The sequence below is a fragment of the Strix aluco genome, chromosome 15, assembly GCF_031877795.1.
Source record: "Strix aluco isolate bStrAlu1 chromosome 15, bStrAlu1.hap1, whole genome shotgun sequence".
Taxonomy (NCBI): Eukaryota; Metazoa; Chordata; class Aves; order Strigiformes; family Strigidae; genus Strix; species Strix aluco.
The window spans coordinates 8148773-8174421 of NC_133945.1; the positions used below are offsets into that span (position 1 = coordinate 8148773).

At 38.9% G+C, this 25649-nt stretch overlaps 1 protein-coding gene across 6 annotated transcripts in view; it reads right to left on the bottom strand.

The window, feature by feature from the left end:
• Nucleotides 1-243: 243 nt before the first annotated feature.
• The window catches only part of USP22 (ubiquitin specific peptidase 22), a 111730-nt gene continuing 86324 nt past the window's right edge, over nt 244-25649 (bottom strand). For all 6 annotated transcript variants that reach the window (XM_074840428.1, XM_074840427.1, XM_074840424.1 and 3 more), the window contains 8 exons: nt 20827-20974; nt 13573-13678; nt 11808-11966; nt 9475-9601; nt 6566-6657; nt 5032-5094; nt 3063-3212; nt 244-1204 (listed from right to left, as the gene is read on the bottom strand). In XM_074840428.1, the coding sequence (XP_074696529.1) occupies nt 1162-1204; nt 3063-3212; nt 5032-5094; nt 6566-6657; nt 9475-9601; nt 11808-11966; nt 13573-13678; nt 20827-20974 (888 nt within the window). In that variant the 3' untranslated portion in view covers nt 244-1161. The remainder of the gene's footprint in view (nt 1205-3062; nt 3213-5031; nt 5095-6565; nt 6658-9474; nt 9602-11807; nt 11967-13572; nt 13679-20826; nt 20975-25649) is intronic.

The window sequence follows — 25649 nt, forward strand, 5'->3', positions numbered from 1 at the left end:
GATACAAGGAACCAATACCAGCCTAGCACATACCAGGAAAATGTGTTGTTTACTTAAAAACCGAGTGCACTGCAGAAGTGCTCAATAGCAGCAGATCTATCGCTCGATGCTGCCCCCAGCAGCAACCGTTTCTAACAGATGGTACATTTTTTGATACTGAGGTTCTCTCAAGTGTCATATATATGCCTTTGGAAGGCAGCAGGGGAAAAAAACAAACCAAAAACAGCAACAACAAAACAAGCAATTTTGAGAAATTCAAACTTATTCACAAGATTTAAAAAAAGAACCAAGACCACTCTTACAGTATAAACACGCCAATTCATTCATTTTTACTGATGGTTGCATTTATGAATTTCATTCTCGTGAAAAAAGGGAATAAAAGGAAAAAAATTAAGAAAATAGCTATTTATAGAAAACAAAACAAAAAAGGGCTCAAACAGAAAAGAATCTGTGCTGATGCTTTTGATGAGCAGTCCGATGGCATTAAACATTACCTGTGCAAGCAGGCATGCTTGAAAACCTGTCTTAGTACTGTAGCTTCAGTTCCACAATCCAGGATTTCTTTTATGGTTGTTGAAAAAAAAGAGCCTAATAGTTTCATACTGTATTTATTTAATAACTAAAATTCACAAATAAAAAGATACTTGCAAAGTCCTTTAGTTGTGTCATCCCCTCCTCCTCCACTCTACTGCTTTCAGACCCATATGCATAAAAAATGGGCTTGGATTTTTAATTTTAACTGTTATATGATTGGTCGTTGGAGCTGAAGCACCAAATGGAGAAGATGCTTTATGGAGATGAGGGTATAGCCCCTTGCCTTCCCACACACATTTTGGAGGAACATAGGAGATGTACCAGTGCCCGGACTCCTCTGCTCCCATTTCCCCCACCCAGAGCATTCCTTTCATTTTAGATTTCCTCTGTTAAGTGACTGACTGTAGCCTCTTTTTTCCCCCTTTCTGTCCTGCGGGACTGCATACACGTTGGACATTGTTCATTTCCTACTCCGCCAGGCTTTGAGTCAGTGTCAAGTAGGTCCTGTTACAGCTCAGTGCTAGTTGTTTTTTAATGGGTCTTTTCATTTCAGGTAGGTTTGTGTGTCGATTCAGAAGGCTTGCTTATTTTCTTCCTTGCTTATATCTGACAAGCTGCTGGATAAGGCTATTCATACTCCAGGAACTGTTTGTGATAGAACAGCAAATATCTGCAAGAAAGCAGAGGTAGAGTTTCAGCTTTCTGCTATGCGTTGGAGCAGATTCGTATTTCCATTGATGCGATCGTAAAAAAATGAGGACTATTAATTTTGTTTTTCTTTTCAATTTGAAGCGATTCCAGGGACATGCCAGTTCCCTGCAGTAACCATGGATGAGAAGGAGGGAAGCCAACTGACATAATTTTACCAACAACTCAGGAAACCGAACAGTCGTGCACCAAACAAACCTTCTTGTAGAATCTCCTCAGAACCCAAAAGCTCCAGAAGACTCGACCACGTCGGTGCCTGCACAGGCAGCATCCTTTTAACACCATCAAGACACAAAATACAACAGAGGTGCTTTAAGATGCAACTGTTGCTTTGGAGTCACGTTACCAAAGCATCAGACACTTCGGATTACTGCAAACTGTCTGCCATTTACTGCTACAGAAGCAAAAACAAAGAACCAGGCACGTGGGTGAAAACTCATGTGTCCCCATCAAATCAAACTCAAATCTCTCATGTCTCAATCTGTACTCAAATCTGGTGTTTTAATAGGATGAAATTCTTCCTGTCCTTAAATACTTTCTGTGTACTGCTACAGAAGTGAGCCCAGCCCTCAAGCAGTTACATGTCAGAGGGAAGTGGACTCATCTCTACATACTCTTTACACACCACACACTGACAGGGTCACTGCATGACTCTCTTAAAATGCTTCAAAGCACTTTTGAGACTTTCCAATTATTATCGTTCCATCTCATGCCCTATGGAGCTTCCCTTATACAATGTCGATCTACTTAGTGTCAGCCTTTTATCTGAACCGGGGAAAATGGATCAGAGCTCAAACCAGCCGTTAATGAGACGGAGGGGCAGCAGTTGTGGTGTGTATCTCCTCCTTGCCTATGGCAGTTTCTGCCACAGACATACGCCATCTGAGGACCAGAGCTAGCCACTTGGTATTGAAGAAAAACAAACTCATTTTTCTGCTGGCCTCAAAGCAGAAGTTACCTTGTCAAATCTAAAATTCAGATATTATAGATTTTTGTGCTTCCTGGTTCAAAAAAATGAAAAGGTGGGAAAATTTGTTAAAAAAAATTACAAACTGAACATGCCTGCAGCAATCCATGCAAGTGTCAGGAAAAATTAAATAATTAAAACAAGAATAATAAAGGCTTATCTTTCCAGTACCAAGTCTATTCCTGAAAATGCAAAATGAAGACTTCAGATTCTAAGTTACCTTATTCTTGAAACATATACCAGTCCCCAGTGCTTCCCTCAAAAGGGGAACACCAAGATGTCTCCCTTGCAAACTACTGCCCGGCACTCCCAATACTCGTCTAATGCAAATATCTGACATCATAATGTCAATCTGAAATCAATTTAAAGCCATGAGCTAAGAAACTAAGAAACAGCTCATGTTCTACACCTGCCTCCCATACAGCCTTCCCACTCTGGTTCACAGGATTTTCTTAATGGCTTTTCTTTAAATCTTTTACACTCATAGTAATCCAAAGGTTCTGCAGACAAAGACTGGATCGTGTCATGGAGGTAAATACTGCTCCTACACTGATGATCGTATCACTTTGGTTTGCAGAGTCCCTTCCATTAGGAAGCAAGAGCTTGGACATGAGCACCAGTTACAGACACTGGAGTCAGCTGATGTCCCTCATCCTTCCCCTCTTCTTCCTTCAACAAGTGCAGGATATAAAGCAACATTCTGAAGCACTGATACATACACAGAGAGACATTAGATATTCAAAAAGAGAAATTAAGTCTTCTCTATGATGAAAGGGTCTTTTAACTGGAAGTTAGGAAAACCCAACAAAGGTCAAAGTTTCCCTTCCTTTCCCCTTTCCAGTTCCCAACTTACCCTTCACTGTCTAGCACATCCTTAATGCTAGCCTTGGTGATAATGGCATCATCACACTTGAACCACTGGTCCTTGTGCTGCCGGATGAAGCTGGTATAGTGCCCACTCTCCAAGGTTCCCTGGTGATTAACTACTGCAAACAAGGAATACCTGGTACAGAAAAGAGTTAATGAATATGTGGATCAAAAGGGGAATAACAACCAACATTTTAGACAAGCAGAAGCTTGTGTTCATAAACATATATAGCAATAGTAAAGAACCACATTTTTCTTTTTCTGTTTCGCTATTACTGCACCACTGCAGTCTGAGGAGAGCCGTCAGCTTTACCAATACTGGCTACCAAAGATTTTTCTTCTAAAATGGATCAATATTGATATATTCCTGAAGAGGACCACTGATTATCTAGTCTGATCTTCTATTTCCCTGAATTAGTCACTCTAGTGAACCAGAAAAATGCATTTGAAGTATGGGGATGGGGAAGGAGGTAATCTTAAATATAGCTAATCTTAAGTATTTCTAGTGATAAACTGCTGTACTGATTAATTGTCCTTAATCTGGAAAGTCTGTGTCTATTTTAAAATACTGAATATATTCAGCCTCAACTTCCAGCTTTCAGATGCTGCTGTGCATTCGCCTGCTAGCCTGAAAACTAGCAGACACATCTCTGTTCCAAAGAAAGATACTGATAGACTAATCAACTTGCTCTTCACCTCTTTTTTTCCCTTAAAAAGGAGAAGACTGAAGTCCTTGGCTCTCTTGTTCTAAGGTAAGATTCTGTTTCCAGTCTTAAAATATATCTGCAGCTCTTTTCCAAATGTTCTCCACTCTAACTCTTTCTTAAAATGCTATCCTCAAAATGGGATACAAACACAGCTGCACAATGGCAAAATAATCTCTAATCTCACTTGATGTTGTCCTGCTTATGTTCAAAATTCACTGAGCTCTTTTGACAGAGTGGTGCCACAACAAGGCACCTATTCAGTTGACTGTCTACAGAGCCACTGATTTACAAAGTCACCCTCTTCCTAGTGGAGTCCTTTAAGCCAACTAGGAAGGACACCTCTCTTTAGTCCTAGATGGAGGATTCTAAGAGCAGATGCCTCTGCTCTCATTACCTAATCCTCTTCATTGTTAACAACTTCTCCAATTTAAGTCATGTGCAAACCTCGACAGTGATCAGTTGTTTTCTTTCAGATCTTTGCTAACACTATTAAACACCATACATCGAAGGAATCAGTCGCTATAGGACCACACGCTAACACCTGCCTGGTATCTGCTTGTATGCCAATGGCACTAAGACCTAGTTTTTTAATCTACCTATTGTGCAATTCCAGTTTCTTAATGAAACTTTTCGTGCCAAATAAAGTGCTTTGAAGAATTTAAATACACAACATCAGCACGACTGTAGCAACCAAACTTGTAAACTTATTTAAAAAAAAAGTAAGGTTTGTGTGACCACCTCTTTGCCCATGAAGCTACAGATATTGCTTTCAGTTACACTCCCTTTACATTCTTGAGCAAGTCCCGTATCAGCCTGTCATTTATTCTGACTGGAATCAACACCTGACTAAGAGCCCCCAGAATTACTGGGGTCACCTACTTGGGACTTTGAGTGTCAGTGTTCTATAAACTTTCTTTTGGTCCTCTGGAAGTCCCTTTGCTATTGCAACAGAAATACAATTATGTAAAGGAAACCCCCATCCCTTTTAATACTGTAACCATACTTTTTAATTTTGCTTATAGAATGACTGCTGGGGTTATCACCTTCAGCTCTGAATGTCAGCTGCCACAAACCCACGGAAGGGTAAGGCAGTTGTGGTGAATGAAGCTTTATTTTGCAACAGTTCAGACCTACTGTGCTGTCAAATATGGTAATGCACTTCGCACTGCAGGATATACAGCAGACTGTATATCTCCTTCTAGAAGCCAACTACCTTTCACAATAGGAGTCATGGAATGTACCACTTACTTATTATCATTGTTTAGACTATCCGTCGGCTGCTGGTATTGCCCGTTCATTCTGCTCTCTTTACTGCAACACACACACACACAAAAATCCAGTCACTTAAAGCAGTGGCTTCCCAAAGTGAGGAAATAGGTTTTACATGACACAGCCTGTTTGCCAAATGCAGGTCCTTATTCAAAAGCACAATGCTGCTTAGCAGCAGCGAAGGGCTGCTGATTAGGATGCTAAAGATGCTTTATTTGTTCTCACAGCAATGCTACATAAGAAACAACATTTCCTCCTCCTGGTCAAGGCTTCAGTGCTGCAAATACAGATCTGTTTGTGTCAAATATCCTATCCAAAAAAGCTTAAAAGCAGGTTAAGAAAAGATTTGTATTTTAAACCTGGAAAAATATCTAATTACATCAATCCTTTATCCTGTGATGGGTCAATCATCCTGGCTCTGACTTGTAAATTCATTTTGTGTTTTGACAGCAGCAACAGGATTATGCTGTTGATTTCATAGCCGATGAAATTCAGATTACTGAGTTATGCCTGCTGATTATCCCATCTCTATTCCATTATGCTTGATACCTTTCATCAGCAGAGCCTGTTCCTCTGTGGTGAATTCTCCCCGGATAGAACAGGGAAGTCTCAAAATCTCCAGAATATACTGGAATAAACCATATATTCTTAATATAACACTATTTAACAGAGCTTCAGGGCTCTCCTTTCTCTCCTGGCAGAAGCATCCACTTTTCTCCAGGGGGGGTGGGGTGGGTGAAGCTTGAAATTACTAGTAAAATTTTAACATCAAATAGAGCCCTGTGTTAAGAGATGCCACCTTTTGGGGCTTTCTGCATTGCTTCAGATATAAATTAAATCTGAATATCCTCTTGTATATTTGAATGGAATACCTGACAAATACTCGTTAACTGAGCTGATTAAACTCCTTTTATAAAGGTATATTTATATAAATGTCACGTCTTTCACAAACCTGGGAGGTGGGAGAAGTCTTAATTGTTTCTGTTTAAAATAGGTATTTCTAATTGGTATTTAATCTGGACTATGTTTTTAGTTCTTGCAGCGTTCTCTAAAGAAGTTGTTGAAAACCCAGATTTGCATGTATGCAGGAATAAAGCGGAAGGATTTTTATAACTTCAGAAATAGTAGGTTAGGCATTGGGTTGTGTCTAGTCTGCCTAATTACACAAGATGACTCGTGGGTGGGGACTCAGGTGATGGGACCAAAGCAGAGATCTGAAGGCACGGTGGATCTGAGTCTATAAATTTAACATGCAACCAGAAACATAACACACATTAATAAAAAAAAAAAATTAACGTTTAAAAGTCTTTTGTGGCACACAAAACCCAACAGTTTATCTAAAAATTAGTTTAGAAAAGACGCACATTTCAAGGAGAAGCTTACAGCAGAAGTATCATTATACATACTGTTCTATAACCTTGATTCAAGGATGTTCCATGTTTCATGATGCACATGTATGAACTGGTAAACAGTTCTGTCCAGGTCTTTGGGGGATTTTGAACTTGGTACACACCTGGAAGCCATGAATGGTGTCATGTCCAGCTCCAGCGGAAATGAGACATACGTAGTGATCTTTCGCCTCAGTTTGGCTGAGTGTTCAAACCGCTGGAGACAAAGTGGAAGAATTTTTTTTTTCTTTAGAGAAAGACTAAGTTTTCTGTCTTTTATAAATGTCCTAAGCTTAGGAACAGTAACATGAAAGCATATTAGCAGTCAGTATCCAGGGACATCTCCAGATTTTTTTCTACCAACTATCTGGGCTGGGAACCCCTGCGTAAACACTAACACATTTCTACCAGGAAAATAAACAGCAATTTGCAGGGGAAAAATACAGTATTAATTAGATTGTTTACCTTAATATCTATACACTGAAACTTATTCCCAACTGACATTAAGGAAAAAAGATATATTAAACAGAGAGAGCACACACAGCCTTTACCCAAACCAGTGTGAATTTGTACTACGCACTATTCAAATACACGGCTGCTGCCTACACTAGCACACCGAACTGGTGACAATGAGAGCTTGCCATCAGATTCACACACTAACCCACCCATCCAATCATCTCAAGTGACAGGAGTCAAGCCTACACAGGAATACGAATTCAAATTAAGGCAAAAATGGAATATGATAATAAAAAAGCCTTGTCCCTCCACCAAAAGAGGAGCCTGCAATACCCACCATCCTTTCCTCATCTTCTCGACTGAACATTAAATGGAAACAAGAACAAATACCAGAAAGAGATGAATGAGTTTCTATTTAAAGGCAGCTTCTCTCCCCATTTCTCAGAAATTCTGCTCTATTTACACTTCAAGTTAATTATTTTCCAATCGTGGTGCCATAACAATTCCCTAGCAACAGATCCAGACGTGAAGAGCTGAGACTTCTGTAATTCTTATCTTTTGTGTTTCTTTTTTTGCTCTAACACATGAAATGAAATCTGCATTTTGCATGGACAGGACAACACAATTGCTTAGGAAAAGTAATTTATTTTCAAAAAAATCTTCAGCCATTCTGGATAACACAAACACTGAACTGAGTGTAGAAAAAGGGTTGAGCACATTTACATTGCCTTGCCCAAAGAGCAGAATCACCTAGGTATATCTTGCCAACTACTCTGCATTAATAAAATAAAAACAAAAATAAAAACCAAGAGCCCAACATCCCCAAAACTCCCCCCAGAAGCCAAGCAGCCAGCCAAGCACTCCTGAAACCTGAAGTCAGTCATGCAAAAATGCTCTTTAGGAAGACCAAAACCAGCCAAAGAACAGCAAAGGAACTGTGCTACTATCTATTCCAGGCAGGTGAATATCTTTGGCGTATAACATCGCTTATCATCTTGGTTAATACTCAAGATGCAACTGAAGAACTGCTGGTATATGGTGAACAACTGAAGGCATGATTGTCCCAGACTGTCTGAAAAGGCCTGTAAATTACAAGAGGGAAATCCTTCCGCCTGTAACACCTTTTTCCAGTAGAAAGCAGAACTGATCTTTTCTCATGAATACAGACCTTCCTATGGCATTCTGTTTTCATGTTAAGACCTCTGCATTTCATTAACAAGCTTCTCTCTACAAGCCAGATTTTGAAAATAAATTTTAAATTGCTGCTACGCTGGATACAGAGTTGCTATGTAATTTAACAATTTCAAACGACAATAATTTCTGAACACAGTCCATGACTTGCTCCGTGAGACCATGACACTATAGTTACACAGATTAGATTTTCCACTATGAATGTACTGACCTAGCTTAGAGGGCTACTGGAAAATAAACCAGAAAAACTGCCTGCATGCTACAGCAAAGTTCAGCATTCACTTTGCCATGACAAGATAAAAGTCTAATTCCAACATTAAAGTTACCCAGGTGTTTTACCAAAGTTCAAAGCCTAGAAACCATCTAAGAATTGAACAATGGATGGAAGCCTCTGAAGCAAAAGGCTGGAGAGTGTGTTCTTTCAATTCACCATTCTCCAGCTGGAAGGAGAAACAATACAGCCTTCGTTTGTATACACAGCATACAGGCTGCTGTTTTAAGATCTGTTTCCAGTTACCATAGTGGTAGGTAAAATGCTGCTTTTCTTTATGTAGCTTAAGTGACATTAGTATCATGATCAGATAAGCAGTTTCTTGAAACACTGGTCATCGGAAGAGGTGAGGCCAGTGATCATCATTTGCTGCCCAGCAGTGAGAGGATTTTGTTGTTATGTCCCAGGAGATACTCAAGACCTTAGAGGTCTGCAGCTGAAAAGCTTAAGCAAGCAGACCACAGATGCAGTTAAATTACTTTGGTGGCTGCTTCTACAAAGGCCTGGGGATCACTTTTCAAGGACCCTTTGCCTCTTGACACAGAATGACCTTCATCATCTCCAATAGCTCCCTACCTTGCACCACAGTCATACTCTTTATATTTAAGACAAGTTGTACAGGACTAAACTATCTGAGGGCACCAACTGTGACATTATCTCCCATCGTTGCATCTGACAATCTGGATTGGAAGTGTTTAAAACTGCATCACAGTTGGGAAGATACAAGAAACCTTCTCCACTGCAACCCATAACTGTTTCATGCTTTTCCTTCAACACAGAGTTCCTGTGTGGCATTCTTCCAGGAAAAATGTAAGGTAAAAATTTTACCATGCAGGATGGGTGTTACTGGAGATTGGTTCGGGTATTGTACCAGCCTTCCCTTTTGTTTCTAGATTCTGATTAGTTAGGTTCCGGCAGACATACCGCAAAGCTACATTATAGATAATGTAATACTATCTTAATAGGAAATCGATCTGGGCATGCAAGCTGTTCTTTATATTAATTTGTATCACTAAAAGATAAGCCAGTGAAAGCCAGAAGCATGTCCAGGAATTTAGCTCATCCTCGCAGAGAGAAATACATGTCCTCTGCTCTGTCTGCCCCCTGTGAACTTACTTTGAGATGAAAACAGGCCACAATGGGTAACTTCTTCATAGTGAGTTGTTTGGTAGATTCCTGGTAGCTATGGCAACCACTACATTTGATTTTGGCACTGCTTCCTAGATGTTCTGGCCTTGTAAACCTGAAAAAAATATTAAAAAGCAAAGGGATGCACAAAACGATCAGACCCTTTTCCACACATGCTGAAAACACTTCCCTTCCTTGTGGGTCACTGGCACCACAAGAGACAGAGTTTATGGCTTTTAAGTGTCATTTTGAAAAACCCAACACTTACAATAATGTAAACTGCTATGGTTCAGGTATCCAAATCTGACATTTATCATCGCTCTACTTGGGAACATTGCACTGAAATACAGCAGTGTCTGAGAAAGGAGCTAAATGTTAGTTCATCTCCTACAACAGAACAGCTAATTTTCATTCAGAAAGCAAAGATCTTTTGTTTTCAAAAAACAAAAACATTGATATGGATGTTCTGAAGCAAGATGACATGACTTCTGTGCTCGGCTGCATGCTATCTGCAGGACAGTCTTCAAGCTTGTAGCCCTCCAGGGCTAGGATCAAAGCTCTGAGATGGAAAGGGCTGTAAACACAAAGTCCTTTTCAAAATACAGACATCTTCCAAGAAAACCCAAGTGTTGACAACTAGAAAAATCTCTTTCAAAATTTTCAGACAGAACTGCTCAAGGGAGCTATAGGAAGAGACTGTTACAGAACAGGGGACTGCTTAGAGAAAATATACTACCTCTGTGTTCTCACAACACACTAAAGCAAAATCTCTCTCACTTTTTCAGAAACTGTCAGCACAGAGAAGGCTAGGAGGATGGACTGCTAAGTCTTTCCCTCCAAGTTTAGGCTTCCATGGGGCAAATAAATAATCTCCCCAGAAGCTGCTTTACAACTAGGATTTTTGAGATTAAATATTTTGAAATATAATTGAACATTTGATATTAATGCACACACTAAGCACGTGAGGGCAACGTGGTATCAGCTCGTCACTCACCCTACCTGGCCTCATTCTGTTTACGGCCAATGCAGCCTCCAGCATTAATTAATCATCACAGCCCTTGGTTTCCCCTCTTGTTTGATTAATAAGATTTTCTTTACCTAGCCTATGTTTTTGATTTTGTTTTTTGATTTTTTTTTTTCTTCTCTCAAGACTGTAAAAAGGCTTATAAATTTGTTGTTATTGTTGTCAGGAGTGCCTATGTTCTTCTGGTTTTTGTCATATTGCTGCTCAATCCTTCCTTCTTGAAGCCAACTTTAAGTCACATGGCCATACGAGTTGATAGGAAGTCACACACCTTCCTTGTTTGAATTTAATATTCAACCTGCTTGCTAACTTTTGGGTAAAAATGTAGACCCATCCTCTTTATCCATTAGAGTTCAACTTCTTTCCAAAATCCATACTCTTTGAGAGCATCTTTGAACCTGGATGTTTTTCCTTCCCTATCATCATCTCTCTCTGATTCTACTAATCCCTATGTTGAACAAAAATCACCAAAATGTGACCAGATTTGCCTCTCGATGCACCCCTGCATTAGCAATTTCTCATTTGTACTAATTCCCTTGTTTTCTTAAAATTATTGATCTTAAAAGTATCAAGAAAGTTAGAAATCAGATGTCAGAGGCTATGAATTTCTATTTCAGGAGGATTAGCTTTGCCCCAGGCTACAGGTAACCTCTTCCTCAAATATCTTTGACAAATATCTGCATTTGCCACAAAAGAATGACTTTCAGATCTGCTGAAAAATCCAAGTTAACTGTATGCGAAGCCATAACATTCTCTCCAGTTACCTGTTTCCAAGATGCCTAAGTTTCCTGCTCAGAATTATCTTTTCTTCTTGAAAGCTCCATTCCTTTAATTCTTAATGCCATCCCCGCAACTAAGCTGGCAGTAGCCGACCCTCGGCTGTTTACAGCAAAATCAAGATGATACTTGGTGTCTAATTTAGACAAATATTAAATGCATTGTGAACTCTTTTTATGTGCTTGCTTAGCTGACACAACCAAGAACATGGAGACAGACACTAGTGGTTTAAATCATTTAAATCCACACTGCCTGGAAGCAGCCAATGTAAAATTTGTTTCCCTTTTGCATCGCGTGGCAACTGGTTTTGATTGCTTATTGTTAGGCCTACTGTTGCTCTGAGCCTTCTTTGCCTTCTCGCTTTCTCTTATGCAAAAAATTAAAATATGTATAAAAATCCTGTTTGGGGATAACGCCATGAAAAAGCATCACTTACTCCCATTGTTCAGTGCCACCTGGAGAACAGAATGAAGCCAAATTCTTTTTACCCCACCAAAATGATATTTGTCTCGTTTCATACCTTCGCAAGCAGTCTGTGAGAGTGGTGGTGCCTGATACATGGCTTTCCCCATTTACGACACTGCCATCACTCCCCGGACTCAGTGGCCAGAACGGGGTGGAGGAGCCTGGCAAATCCAAACTGATGTCCCAAAATGGGTCTATCGTTGTGGAAACGCCACTATGAAAAAGAAAGCAGTTTAATACACATTTAAAGGAAGTATTGTTAAGTCTTGCTCACTTTAGGATGCACATCAGATATTACTTTTAAGAACTATGGGATCTACATCACCCCTAGAGGGCACTCAAAGATGACAGAAAATACTGTTGCTCCAGAGTGTTTTCCCACAACCGATTGTTTTTTTGTGTATTTAAAAGCCCTGTGTTTTAGGAAATGTATGTGATGTACTAAATGCAAAATATGTTTAACACATTCTCCCACTCACTGGAGCCCTGTAACTCAAAGTGAACAAGTAGAGTTACTCAGAGATAGAGGTACTGACCATACTACCGACCAGTATAAACCAGCTAACCTCTACCATAGCTACATGCAATCCAACTAGTTTAGAAGCGTGGTTCTCTGGTCAAGACACGGAAGATGGTGCTTAAGGGTACTTCGATAAAGAGAGCTCCAAATACTTTTTCTATACAGCAGTGCACTGAATTAAGCTTTGCAGTTCATATTATAATGCATCTCCTACACCATTTGGAATTTAAGAGGCCAAAGAACAACTGCATCAAGAAGTAGCGTATGTTCTCAATCAGATTTCTCTACAAGACAGCTGAAGACAAGCCAACAGCTAGACTACAGAAAAAGCTTCTCAAAATTTTAACTTGTATTGACTGAAATATTTTCTTTCAGCATTTACATTTTTAAGAGAAATCCAGAACTCCAGGGGTCTAAGCTCCTAGTTTGGAAGCATTTTCTGTTTGTACTCATGCTTATTTTTTGAGTTCTCTCTTTTTGTAAAACTAGCATCTCACCCTGCAATCTAATTAAGCCTACAATATTCTACTTTTTTTTCAGATTTGTTTGTGCAAAAGTTGTCAATTTTCAAAAGAAAACTTTTGTTAAAGTTTCATCAATGCTAGTATTGTGTCATAACGCATCGAGCTTTTCATTATCATATAAGGATTCTGTGGCTCTACCAGGCAAAGAATAAAATTTCATGTGTTTTCCTTACAGTAAACCTTCTGCAAATCTCTCCAGGAAACTGGAAATAAAAGCAGATTCAAACAAGCACAGCACAACAGTCCATCTGCAGGACAGTGTGCGTAATTATAAAGAATGCAGGACAGAACAAAAAACAAGAACTCTGACTTCTGCACTATGGCAACACCAAACATCTTGAAAGAGAAGTCAACTTGCTCCAGTACAAAGTGTAGAGCAACAAATACATTTTTGCTTACTCTTGTAAAACATTTACTTGCTAGTACCTGAGATTACATTAGGTATCAGCCTCTTTGAAACCTCTCCTGATGATTAACATACTTTCAAAACCAGAGAGATCTTGGAAGTCTTTTCCTCATGAACTTGGAAAAGAACAACCTTTTACAGACTAGTAAAAAGTTTGTGCCCATAAGCCTGTGGTACTTTCCAGGTAACATTTTTGATATGTCTTAATATACAACAGTTAACTGGTAATTGATTGCATTTAGTTCTTGCCTTGCTGGAGTTTTGCTGGTATTTTATTGGTATTCAAGAAAGAAAAGATTCAGTACGCTGTTGCACTGGGAAGTGTTGAGATTCAAATCAGAGTTCAGAATCAGAAAAAAAAGTTACTTACTGGCAGACTTGACAGGTAACATCAGACTGCAGTCCGCCTGTGAAGATTTGGTCTATGATGCAGTTACAGTGGTTGGGATTGTTGGCCTTCTTCCCATTATCATCACCTGGAGGAATGCAAACACAGACTCAGAAGTCAAAAATCCTCCAAGTGGTTTGTCTTGGACTGTGTCTCCAGTAACTCTTTATAACGCGAACTTATAAACATACTGCAAGTTCACATAAACACTACAGAACCCTGAAAATGCTGTGCACTGAAGAAAGAACAAGAAAACAAGAACAGAACTCTGGAAAAATATAAAAGGTAATCAGAAGGTGACTAAATGCAGTCGACTTCTGTAGAGCTGAAGCTTTAAAGGCGTATCGGCTGTTAGCCAAACCCTTTCTCAGGGTATCTATTGCCCTATCTCCCTTTGCACTATCTGGTATAAAGATCAGCTCCCAAGATGAAGGAGTGGCCAAGGTGGTTCATGAAAATTAATATTTAAACTTCACTTGAAGCACCGCTGTGCAACATTTGTACCTAAACAAATGGCCAGTTCTTCACCACAGAAGCACTAGTTTCTGCTTAGGCAGAGTATTCAGTAGCACATTATTTTCCTAAATGAACAGAGGAGAAACGTCAGCAAACGCTACTTTTTAATTCTACGCCAGTCAACTTCTGAGACGAGAGTGAGGGGAGGAGGTTTGTTAAGACCCATTAACCTCCAGCCTCCTGTCTGCATCCTGTCCTTTCCACATAAACATGTACTTTCTGTTCAAAGTTTTCACCAGTGAGAAAATGAAAGATGCCCTTATCTGAAGTGGGAAGGTAAGTGCTGTGCCTTCCTCCACCTTCTCCAGAGGCATGGCAATCCTCTAAATTCCCAAAGGGCACAATGAGCCCGTACCCATCTTCTAGGCATTATCAACTGCCACTGCAGGTCTCAGGAGCACAGCGATTTTGTGTGATTTGAGTGCTGCGATTAGGCCAATTCAGCCTTCTTAGACTAACCAGAGCGTTAAATAGCCAAAAATTTCTTGACGCAGCTCTCAGCTTTGAGGCATTCTCCTTCCATTCCTCATAGGTGAACTAGGAGTGATACACTTTTGCTTTGATTTCCAAGATTGTGCTGCTTATTCTCCTTGGGTAGGATAGATGCACGTGGTTTTGCTTTGTAAACAGAGATGCACACACAAACTATTTCACAGCACTAGCTAATTATTTCGTAAAGTGCATCTGAAGATGTCTTCCAATCTCCTACAACAAACTGCTAAGACATAATTAAGTTTTGCCAGGTTTCCTAGTATCTTTAACTTACTAGGAAGTATTTAATTTCTGAAACTGACTCCTCAAGTCACAGCTATTACTTAAAACCAATTAATTTCTAGTTAAGTATGTAAAAAAAACCAAAACACCTGAAGTATCTAGAAGTAGAGGACAAAACCCCACCACTTTTCTTATGTCTAAGGTGCTCCAGCTGGAGTCTTCTTGCAGCAGGAAGGAATAAGACTTTTTTCCAATTAAGCTTTGTAAATTTGTTGAAAAATACTATATAAACTGACAAATGTTCCACTTTATACTAAGTGGGGAAAAGCAGACATAGGTGATACCTACTAAGCTGCAATGGGCCACTTCAGTTAATTAGATCCTAAATGCCTCAGAAAAGCTCTCACTCAGCTGCCTGCTTTGGAAACTTTTGTCTGAATTGTCAAGAAAAGCATATTGTTTCCTTGAAATGGCTCTTGAACAAAACGCTTTAAAATTAGATTTCAAATGTACGAGGTTCAAGTTGGGGGTTATCAGACCCAGTCTGAGGCACTTCTTGATGGGAATTTCAGCTAAATCTTATTGAACTTAAGATCTTTCTAAGGTCTCAATTATGCTAAGCTAATGAATAGAGCATACAGTACAGAGACTGTACAAGACTTTCTTCACCTTTAAAAAAAGATCACTTATAAACCTTAAAGACTACATGTGGATTTTCAAAAAAGAATTTAATGGTTTTTATCCTTGTTTTTAAAAGTCCACTTTTCCTTTTTAAAGGAACAACATGCAACTGCCACATCCTTGTAATCTCACCATTTGAATCATTATCTCCCCTTGGTTTGGGGGGGGGGGGGCAGAAGCAGAGAACAGTGTCTAAGAGATTTTCACTGGGCCACAGGTAACATCCCTGTTGGACAGCTTTAATAGACAGCCATTTCCGCCTACGGGAGAGAACGCATACTCCCTTTTCAATTATACAAGTCAATTAGGATCAGTGACGAGAGGGTCTCAAAAGAATATTCTGTGAGCTTGTTCCCAGCAAAACAGAATGGCATTACCCACTCAACATTATTTCCCATGACATTTGGTTGGAGAGGAAGGGGAAAAAAAAAGTAAGATTACCACCTACTCACACTTGTCAATATGTAACAGATGCTGAGAGGAGGTATATTATGCAGCTGAGAACTAGAAGCTGCTAGATTGTTGTGCTCAAGTTAAGGTTCCCTTCAACATTTCTGTCTTACCAAGTAGGTTTTAGTTTCATACATTTTTGTTTTTAAAGCTGGTCATAATTCCTACTGGGGAAATCAGCAGCTTCTTGTAAGAGGCTGTCAGCACAAAGCTAAAACCAAACTTGAAAATACATTTATGTATACACTAATGTAATTATGAGAATGGCAGAAGATTGAGTTTAAAAGTTTGGATTCAAATTAAATGCAATTCTCTTTAAAAAAACCCCATAAGTTACTACTGCATCTGTGCAATAATTAAGCATAGTAACTAGGCATTTAATATACTACTAAAGGTAAATCATACATAGCAACTTTAAGAGCAGATTACTTTTTAACATTCCTTTTGGTTTTGAAATAAAAATAAAGAAGTTTTGCCTTCAACTTCCATTATGCATTTTAAATAAGAAAAAGGAATTAAAAAATTGACTGATTTTAAAAGGGGCATTTATCAAAACAAGACATTAATGTTAACTTTTCTGCTTTACTTTGGCCCCCAGTGTTCTGAACACGTGCTTGTTATTCTTTATGACAAAGCAGTGTACACACAAATTTATATGGATCATAGCAGATGACATGTTTCACAAGCATATGCTTTATCTGTTCCTAAGAATATCATGCAGAATTCACAGAGCAGGGTAGTGTTTTACTCCCAAATCTCAGCACAGCATTCTTTTTCTGTCATGAAGCACCAGGCTTCAAATTTGCTTTGTAGCAGTCCTTGTTAAAGATGAATGCAAAATGCTTCATGAAAACCAGATAAATGAGGAACAATCAGCTTTAAAGTACTACTCTTCTTTTGTTAGACAACTGAGTAACATTCACTGAATAAAGTTTGGGTTAAAAATATAGGATCACTTCAATTTTTTTTATCCTGCTTTTTGTCCCTTTGTGTACATATGCCCATCTCTGCCACTCCCTGCTGCTTGACTGTTGTTGCTCTTGCAATAAATAAAAAACTAACATTACAGGCTGAACGTTAACTTTTGAATTGCAGTCTTGCTCCATACAAGAAAATTATAATTCTGGTCTAAGTTTGAATATGTCTGAGACAAAGTGAGTAAACTACAAAGTTTCTTGGAACCTCACTGTCATGGGAGTTTGCAGAATTAGAACTCTGAATTTCTTTTAGAGCACTGATAATTAAGATGTATCTCTCAGGTTGACTAAAAGCTGAACTAATGTGTTACAGACTGGGCAGAAACACCTATTTGTATTCCTCTAACAAATGAAGAGCCCTGGAACTCCTGAAGGATCCCACATGAAGAGTGGGGTATACTTTGTACTTGTTCTTCGTAGAAGATCCTAAGAAAACACGCAAGCAGCAACAGATCAGTGTCTGATCATTTTCAGCATCTTCTATGATCCAAACATATTCGGAGACCAAAAATCGAACTTCTTGTGCATTTTAAAGACCAAAGGCAATACATGCCGAAGTCCAAGCAAATGGTTCCACACTAGTACAAAGAAGGTGGCCATTCCCTACACAGCAAGGCTGCTTATAGCATTACTCTGGTGAAGAAGCTACTACCCGACGTAGAGTAAACTGAGTCTCATTTGGAAGCTTCTGTGGTGAGAAGGACCACAAATACCAATGACACTGCAGAACCGTGAGCACTATCAACCCAGCAAGAGAGACCAGAACAGCACAAAATGCAGGTACAATTTTAAATGTCATTTATAGCAGCAATGTCGGAAAAAGAATTCAGGTTTAAGAAAGCTCTCGCTTTTTTAGTTGGAGTATGCATTTGAGGACAGACCTTGCGCACACTTTGGGTGCATGGTAGAGAGACACTGGTAAATAATAGCTTAGCTTTTCCTCCTCACCCCCCCACCAAAATACTACTTTCCAGTTAGACCATCTTTCTCCAGCTGTTGGGATGAATAGTGATGCATAGGCATGACAGACTCGATCCCTTTTATTCCAAAACATTTCCTATTACTCCAGCAGCACAGAAGGAGCCCTGCTAAGTGTTCAGAATATGCCCTGCACAGATGTCACAGCTCAACACAACAGTGCTAGCACAAGGAGAGCCATCACCCCTGAGACATGATTTACATGGGTGATCATACAGGTATCCTGAGCTTCCAAAACTCCACAAAACAAAGTATATATTCAACCAGCATTAAAAAAACCAACCAAACCAAACAACTACCTGGGCCAGCCAGCCCATATGATAGTCTCACAGGGCAGTTAAATTTATGCTTCATAGGATGTAGTATTACAAAACTTATCTTTAAATGCACATCAAAATCATGTATTTTTCTTTATTTAGGCCAAGACAGGTATCAGTTACAAGCGTTCACAGCTTTCTCTGACTTGCATTAGGACACTTCCTAGAAAGCTGGGTAACTGGAATGGAAAGCGGATAAACGACCAAAGTCAGCCACACAAATATCACTGGGTATTTATACAGTTCTTAGCATAAGGAACACTTTCATTTACTTTGGTGCCTGAAGATTTGGTGATCATTTTCCCCATGACTTTATTTTACTTCACTGTGTGTTAATTGTAGAACTTGATTACTATTGACTGGAAGCTTTAAAAGCTTTTTTGATTCAGTAAAAACAAATATTTAATATTGGCAGGGGAGGCATTATTTGCTTATTGTAGCTTTAGGACATATTCTCATTATTCGTTACAGTATTTTTACATATGTATACTTCACATGCATATGTGTGTGTGCATACATAAGTATGTAAGTGGGAAAACTTTCTCATTACATCGCAGACTAGTTCATTCCAAAAGTGGTTTATCATGACCGTACTTGAAATTCTGGTGTAGATTAACTTGTTTGGTTCCCACACAACTGCTCAACCACTTCTTTAAAATTACCTTGATGTGGTATAGATTATTTACCATAGTTCTATAATAAAAGTCTCTTAATTTCTTCAGAAACAGAAAGTTAAAAACCTGGGTGCACAGATGTCAAGGATCTACTGCTAATGCCTTCCCACCGGTAGCACTGTAACAGCTTAGTTATGTCCGTGCAGACTCAAACTTAAGGATACCCATTAAATAACTGAATTTTAGTCCTTGTATTGAATGTAAACGGTACATTTCCCACAACCCAAAAAAGCTCAGTACTAAAGGTGCAAAACTTCCTAATTCAATTCAAGCTGGCTGAAACCATTATGAAACTTGATACCAATTCAGCAGTCTGTTTGCAACACATCTGTGATATCCACCAAGCAGTAAAAGAATCCATACACATGCACACACCCTTTCCAACAAAGAAAGTCCAACATATGATTTTTTTCAAGGTTTTAGGATGGATCACAGTTTCATTTTTGTTCAGGATGGAGAGGCTGAACACAAGAGTAAAAAAAAAAGTTGAGAAAGCTTGATTTTGTTGGTAATTCCAGAAGATACAAACAGATTCTTCATTTAAAGCCAAACAACACTTTTTTTTAAAAAAACCAACCCACTCTTTTCAGATTCTTTATCAGTTGAAAAGAGCATGGGGACCTTTATTATTGCAAGCTCGTTCTTTATAATTCTGAAAATACTGCTTCTTCATGAACTAACTGGGAAGCATAGAAGAAATACAAACATCATTTTATATCAAAGATGATGAAAAAGCATCAAGATTCATTAGATCAACAGTTCAGAAACTTTACAGGAACCAGAAAGTATTTCTGTTTGCAGCGGAGTTTATTCAGTGTTAAGAAGTGAGAGGTCAGTATTCGGGCAGACACTGTTCCGTACAGTACTTCAACACTAGTTTTGTTAAGCTTATTGAATTTCAGTTAGTGACTGTCAAATGACAAATAATAATTACAAAAGAACTGTTCTATGTACTCCTGTCCTTAGAAGTACTCTTTTTGGAGAAGACTCTTTTGGAGGACACCTATTATGAATCTGAACAAGCACATCTACCTTGTAAGACAATCTCAAAGATAAAAGCAAGACTTCAAAATGTTTCAAAGAAGCAGTAGCAGCCTTCCCTTTGATAGTCCTGATAAGCCAAAAAACTAACCTCTAAGTGCTTCTTCTAAGAGCACTAAAGGAAAGTTGAGTGCTTTAAACCTTATTTTTAGTAACTAAGGATTTTGTTTGTTTTGCTCGTATCAACCCTACTACTTTTCCCCTTACAAGAACAGTAAAAATTTCTGTGCTTAAGTGAATCAAGCTAGATCAAACATTGGCAGACTGTGAAATTTTCGGTTCAGCTTTTGTTCAGCTGACATGAAATACATAATTTCGTATCATCTTACCAAATCAGTTCAAGACTTAGATACTTCATCTCTAAAAACATGTCACTGAATATTTTTACTGTATTGTACAATTATGTATTTTTATCTACAAATAAAACAAGATACAAAAAACCAATACTCTCTTTTCTTATTCACATTTCTGTAAGGAGTTTGGTATCATAAATACAGTGGAATAGTATGCAAGCAGAACAGCCATAGACTCCTCTACGTTATTTTCATCAGTCCCATGACACACTGAGTAAGATTTCTAACTGCCTCAAGTATAAATAGAAGTAAAATGGCAATTTAAAAGAAAAGACAGTGACTCACAACCAATAAGAGAAGAACATGATGGTGATTCAAACCAATGTACAGGTTTGTCTGCTTCTAACCCTAGGTAACTTTTGACAGTGGGAACAGTTTATTTATTTATAAATCTTTTCCCTTAAGTCTACCAAACGTTTTAAAAGGTGTTAAGACTGCTGTACTGGAAGACACTACACTTGATTTAAGAAGAGATTGTTCTACCTCCTTTTGATCCAATATTCCTTGTTGATTGAAGACTCAGTACAAGCCTTACCTTTGCAGTGTCTGTGTAGCACATCTAATGCAGCAATGAGGAACTCGTGTGCATCTTGTTGCTCGTACCCTGCTAAATGCCGTGCATGAGTCCATACCAGGTGCAATAACCTATATGGAATGTGAGGAGATCGGTGCCCAGAGTAAAACTGCTCAAAGCAAAGAAAAGGACATGACTGTTAACAAGTTACACAGCCTCAGTGCATTTAATTATTAAAAACTTAAATGAGCGCAATTAGTCAAATAAATTTAAACCATTTAATTCTGATGGTCTTAAGAAAATACAGAGACAGCTTTTTATCACAGACTACTGAAGTGATCTCAGAACTGAGCACCTCGAGTTTCCCCCTTGAAGTTCCTTCATTTTGTGATGGATTAGCCCAAAATAAAAAAAAAAAAGGGGGGGGTGGGGGGGGGCAAACAACGCTTAAACACCTTATTGGTACCACTGGCTTTTATTAAAATAGCTGGGGCGGGGGGAGGCGTGGAAATCCTACAATTGCAAGAGATCAGCAACTTTGTTCACAAATTACATGCCCTCCAAAATCAGGACAAACACTGAAGATGAGAATATTAGATGCTAACTGTCAGCCAGCCCCTGAACCAAGCCATGGTAACACTCTGCACCCGATGGCTGTGCACAGTCCTATCTTATGGAAAAATTTATAAGCACGATAGCAGCCTCATGCCAGTAATGGCCTTTCACTGTATAGCTATGACAGCACAAGGCTTTAGAAAAGGCTTTTTTCAGCACAGCTGTTTGCAGAGCCAAAGGTACCACTTCATTCACCTATCCCCAAAGCCAGCTGCCTGTTACTGCTCCTGCAGGGTGTCACTGCCCAGAGATCTGGTCCTGGACCAGCTCCTGCATCTGCTTCTTAATCTGCTTCAGTCAGAATCTGATGAGCTGGCTACAGTAGTGACTGAAATCGCTCCAGGTGATTTTGCCAGAAGCATATTAGAAAGTGCACGGACAAATTATTCAGTCAGCAAAACTGTGATGTGAAACACCACTCCTGAGTGGTGACACACAGCTAGGGAGGTAACAGCACAGAAGAGGAGGACAGATTACTGCCTACAGAAAATCATGCCTTTTTTTTAAAAATTAAAAAACAGCCAGGTCCCACTAAAAAAAAAACCCACACCACAACCACCCAAACAAGAGACCCACGCCAAAAAAACACCCCATACTAAGGGTCTGTGTTTCCCTGGGTTGAGGTTCAGCTCCTTCCTTCACCCTCTCCATTTCTATCCAAGTGGTACTGCTCCAACGCTTCTACTTTCATCTTCCTGGGTCCTCACTTCTGCTGCTGCCAATTCTGGCATCCACAGTCTGAGACTAAAGCTAACAGCCCCTCCTTGAGCAAGCTGACTTCTGTGTCTGTTCACTGTGCACCATGATACCAGCTCCAAAAGCAAAGCAGAGATGCTTGTGGTGTCCCTGCAGGGAGCCAGAAAAGGCCCAGAAGAGTTTATTCACTTGGCCTTCAGGTTGTATTAAAAATAAAATGTTACTTTGTTAAATAAGTAAAGATTTGTAAGTCCTTTTGCCTTCCCTAATGTTTGGAAAAAGGTATTTGCCAGTAAAGGGTGACTGCAACACCGCAATCATGTTTTGCCAAGATCCTATCAAATCTACGGCGGTTTATTTTCAGTTACTCTTCCCAAACACAAGACAATAAGCAGCAAATACACAGAACAAAAATAAGACTTAAAACCCTAGCAGTATATCATTTCTCACTCTCACTGGAAAAGCAGGCTTCCTTCCTCAGCCCCAAGTTTCTCCCTGGTCAGTCTGTGAGTATTTTATATCAGTGCAAGCACAGGCAATTGTGCTACAGACCTGCCTAGATAAAACACAGTATTTTAAGGGACACGTAGGCAAGAGGTAGTACAACCATCTCATCTAGTCCTCGTATTTGTAGGGTTTTCTAAATGGTTTTATTTCCTTGCAAAAATTTCTTCATTGCAAGCTCTGCTTTTTCCAAACAAGAAGATATACCTCTGCAGCCAAACAACACAAAATGCTTCTATAAATAAGAAGATCAATAGTTAACTCTGATGCCAACGAGAATGACACCAAGGGACTGGAGCAGTAGTATGGTAATTGAAATCTGCTGACGCAGCTGCTGCTCAACATAATTCAGGGAACTGCAGCAATAAAACTTCTCTGTTCTGTCACTCCTTACAATTAGTCCCTGAGCTCTCCGGTCATTTTAACCAACAGCACTCTCCATAATTACTCCACTGCAGGCACTAGACTTGCCAGCAGATTTTACATTCTCTAGTGCTTCATTAGGATTAGAAGACTCTAACAAGAAGCTTTATCAAATTATTAGCTATTATCACACAGAAACGAGAAACACACCTAGTTAAAACGCTGTTGAATACATGTGGGGGTGAAGGAAAGCTTCACTAATCTAATAGATCAAAAATGGAACAGAAGTATCTGAGTGCATTCAATAGCAATATTTTAACTGGACTGTATAAAGCATTCATCCCATCTCTGTCATTTCCTTGTTGCTGGGAAGAGCAGCCTATCAGAGCTGTTCCAAATCCACAAAAAGGAAAAAAGTCCATGCAAAGTCTTATTCAATCACTATTATACAAACCTTTTCATTAAAGTGTGCAAATATAAATAATGATGTATTTCCAAGTCACCTTTAAAACACTTCAATGGCACAATTCCTCCAAACATAATTTAAAACAATTTTTATTTAAATTTGTTTTCAATTCAGCAGTATCAGTTGTTTGTGTTGGAGAGAACTAGGTTCAAGCAGTTTGAAAATGCTTGGTAATACACTGTTTAATTGCTGTTCCAGGAAAAATAAAATAAAAAAAAAAGAAAGAAAAAAACCACCAAACTAGGATTCAAAGCCTCCGTTCTTACACACAACTCAAGTAACAGTAACTTTATTTTTTTGCACTTAAAACACTTGCTCTTGGATTCTAAAAAAGAAGAATCTATAGGGGATTTAGAGGATTCTAGGCTTTGTATTTTGCATCATCATTACAGATACCAGTCAGGTTTAAAAAACAAACATACAAACATCACTGCCACACACATCTGTACTACTTTCTCCTCCTCCTGCCAGAAACACATGCACAGAAGTTTCCCCATTAAGTGAACAGATATATTTGATCTATCCTGCATATGTATCAACTAAACAGTCTCCGACCTTTGTAATCAAGAATTTACAGGCATAAATCCTGTACCAGGCTCCAGTCTAATTTGAGAAGCTAAAACCTCCACTTAGAAATTGGTTCTCAATTAAAACATTCTGAAAGTTTACCCTGAATAAAGGGAGTGGGTAATATGTGCCTTTCAGAGTAAGAGAACACCTACCAGAGGTTTCCCACCAAACAGCGATGGTTCAAGGAGTCAGAAAAACCATCTTGCTTGCACGCACTCTATATTCTATACTTATTTCAGGGAGAAGATTTTACTAAATTGGCACAAACTCTGTGTCTTCCGTGACAAAATGCAAGGCCTCTGACCATGTAAAGAGCCTTAACTACTTTCTCCTCTTGTACCTTTGTTGGAACTTATTTTATACATAAGCCATTTCAACAGTGTACCATCTTAAGATACGTAAGTCGTAAGTCATCTCTTTCTTTTTGCTTTTTGTCCTCACTTCTCAACTCTCCACATAGTTGTGCTGTGCACCTTGATAGGCTCCTGAGGATGAGTAATGATGGGAATAAAGAAGGCTTTATTCTTTATATCTCTGAGTGGATGCACTGCTTTCTGCTATATTCCCAGGTATTCTTGCTATTCCAGTCACAGAGTACACAGAGATACAGATCTGCTAATTCTACCATCCTGAATGTCATTCTGTGAAGGATTTAGATAAACCTTAGGGTGTGGACCATCTTGAAATTAATTTTCATTGGCGAAGCAAAACTAAAACACAAATACCAGTAGGTAAAAAGTAGTGCACAAACCCTTTCAGCCAAAAGGCTCAATGAACGGATTCTGTGTGTTCTATCTTCCCTCCATCCAGTTTCACCACTATCTGTAATTCCCAAATCCTTTTCATTCCTTTTCTTATGCAGTGTAATTCATGTCATGATTCTATTGAGAAATAGGTTTCAAGTAGCACAAATGAGAATGTTAATTGATGCAGTCAGATATTTTTAAAACAAACAGAAATCAATGCTTGGCATATTTGCAAGAAAAGCTACCAGGAAAAAAACTCAATTCTGAGAACCATCTGATACTTGTTACTCACCACCAACCTACTTCAAGGTGGAAGAACTTTGTAGCTTCCTATTTATCACAGAGAAATCACACAACCTACATAACTAAACGATCTTAAGCAAGACAAAAAAAGGGACAAGTATTTTCTGTTTAAGGAGCAAAATAGCAAAACTTGCTTATTTATGTTGTATATTAAGTTTCATTTAATGTTCAAAACAGTCTCTTTTTCTCCCGGAGAGTTCTTACTGGCTTGCATTCACCGGCTCCCCTGGCATTCCATTTGCCTAAGATCACAACTTCAGAAAAGAAGGGTGGAGGGGAGATGAAGTTAACCCTTGCCCTGATCATTTGTCACTGGGTAAGATGCCTTGGGATAACTACATCAGTTAATCCTGGTGGGAAAGCTACATAAAAACAAGACAGAACCTGAACCAAAGTTTCCTCAGTAATTCAATTACAAAGGAATTCTTAACCGTAGCACTAAAATCTCCACTGGTTAGCTTTCCTTCATTCAGACCTCATGCCTGCAAAGACAGCATAGGAATCTTCATCATAGCCACTGCATGTAGTTGGGACATAAAAGATAACCAGTCTGGTCCAAAAACGCAAGATTTTGGTTTAAA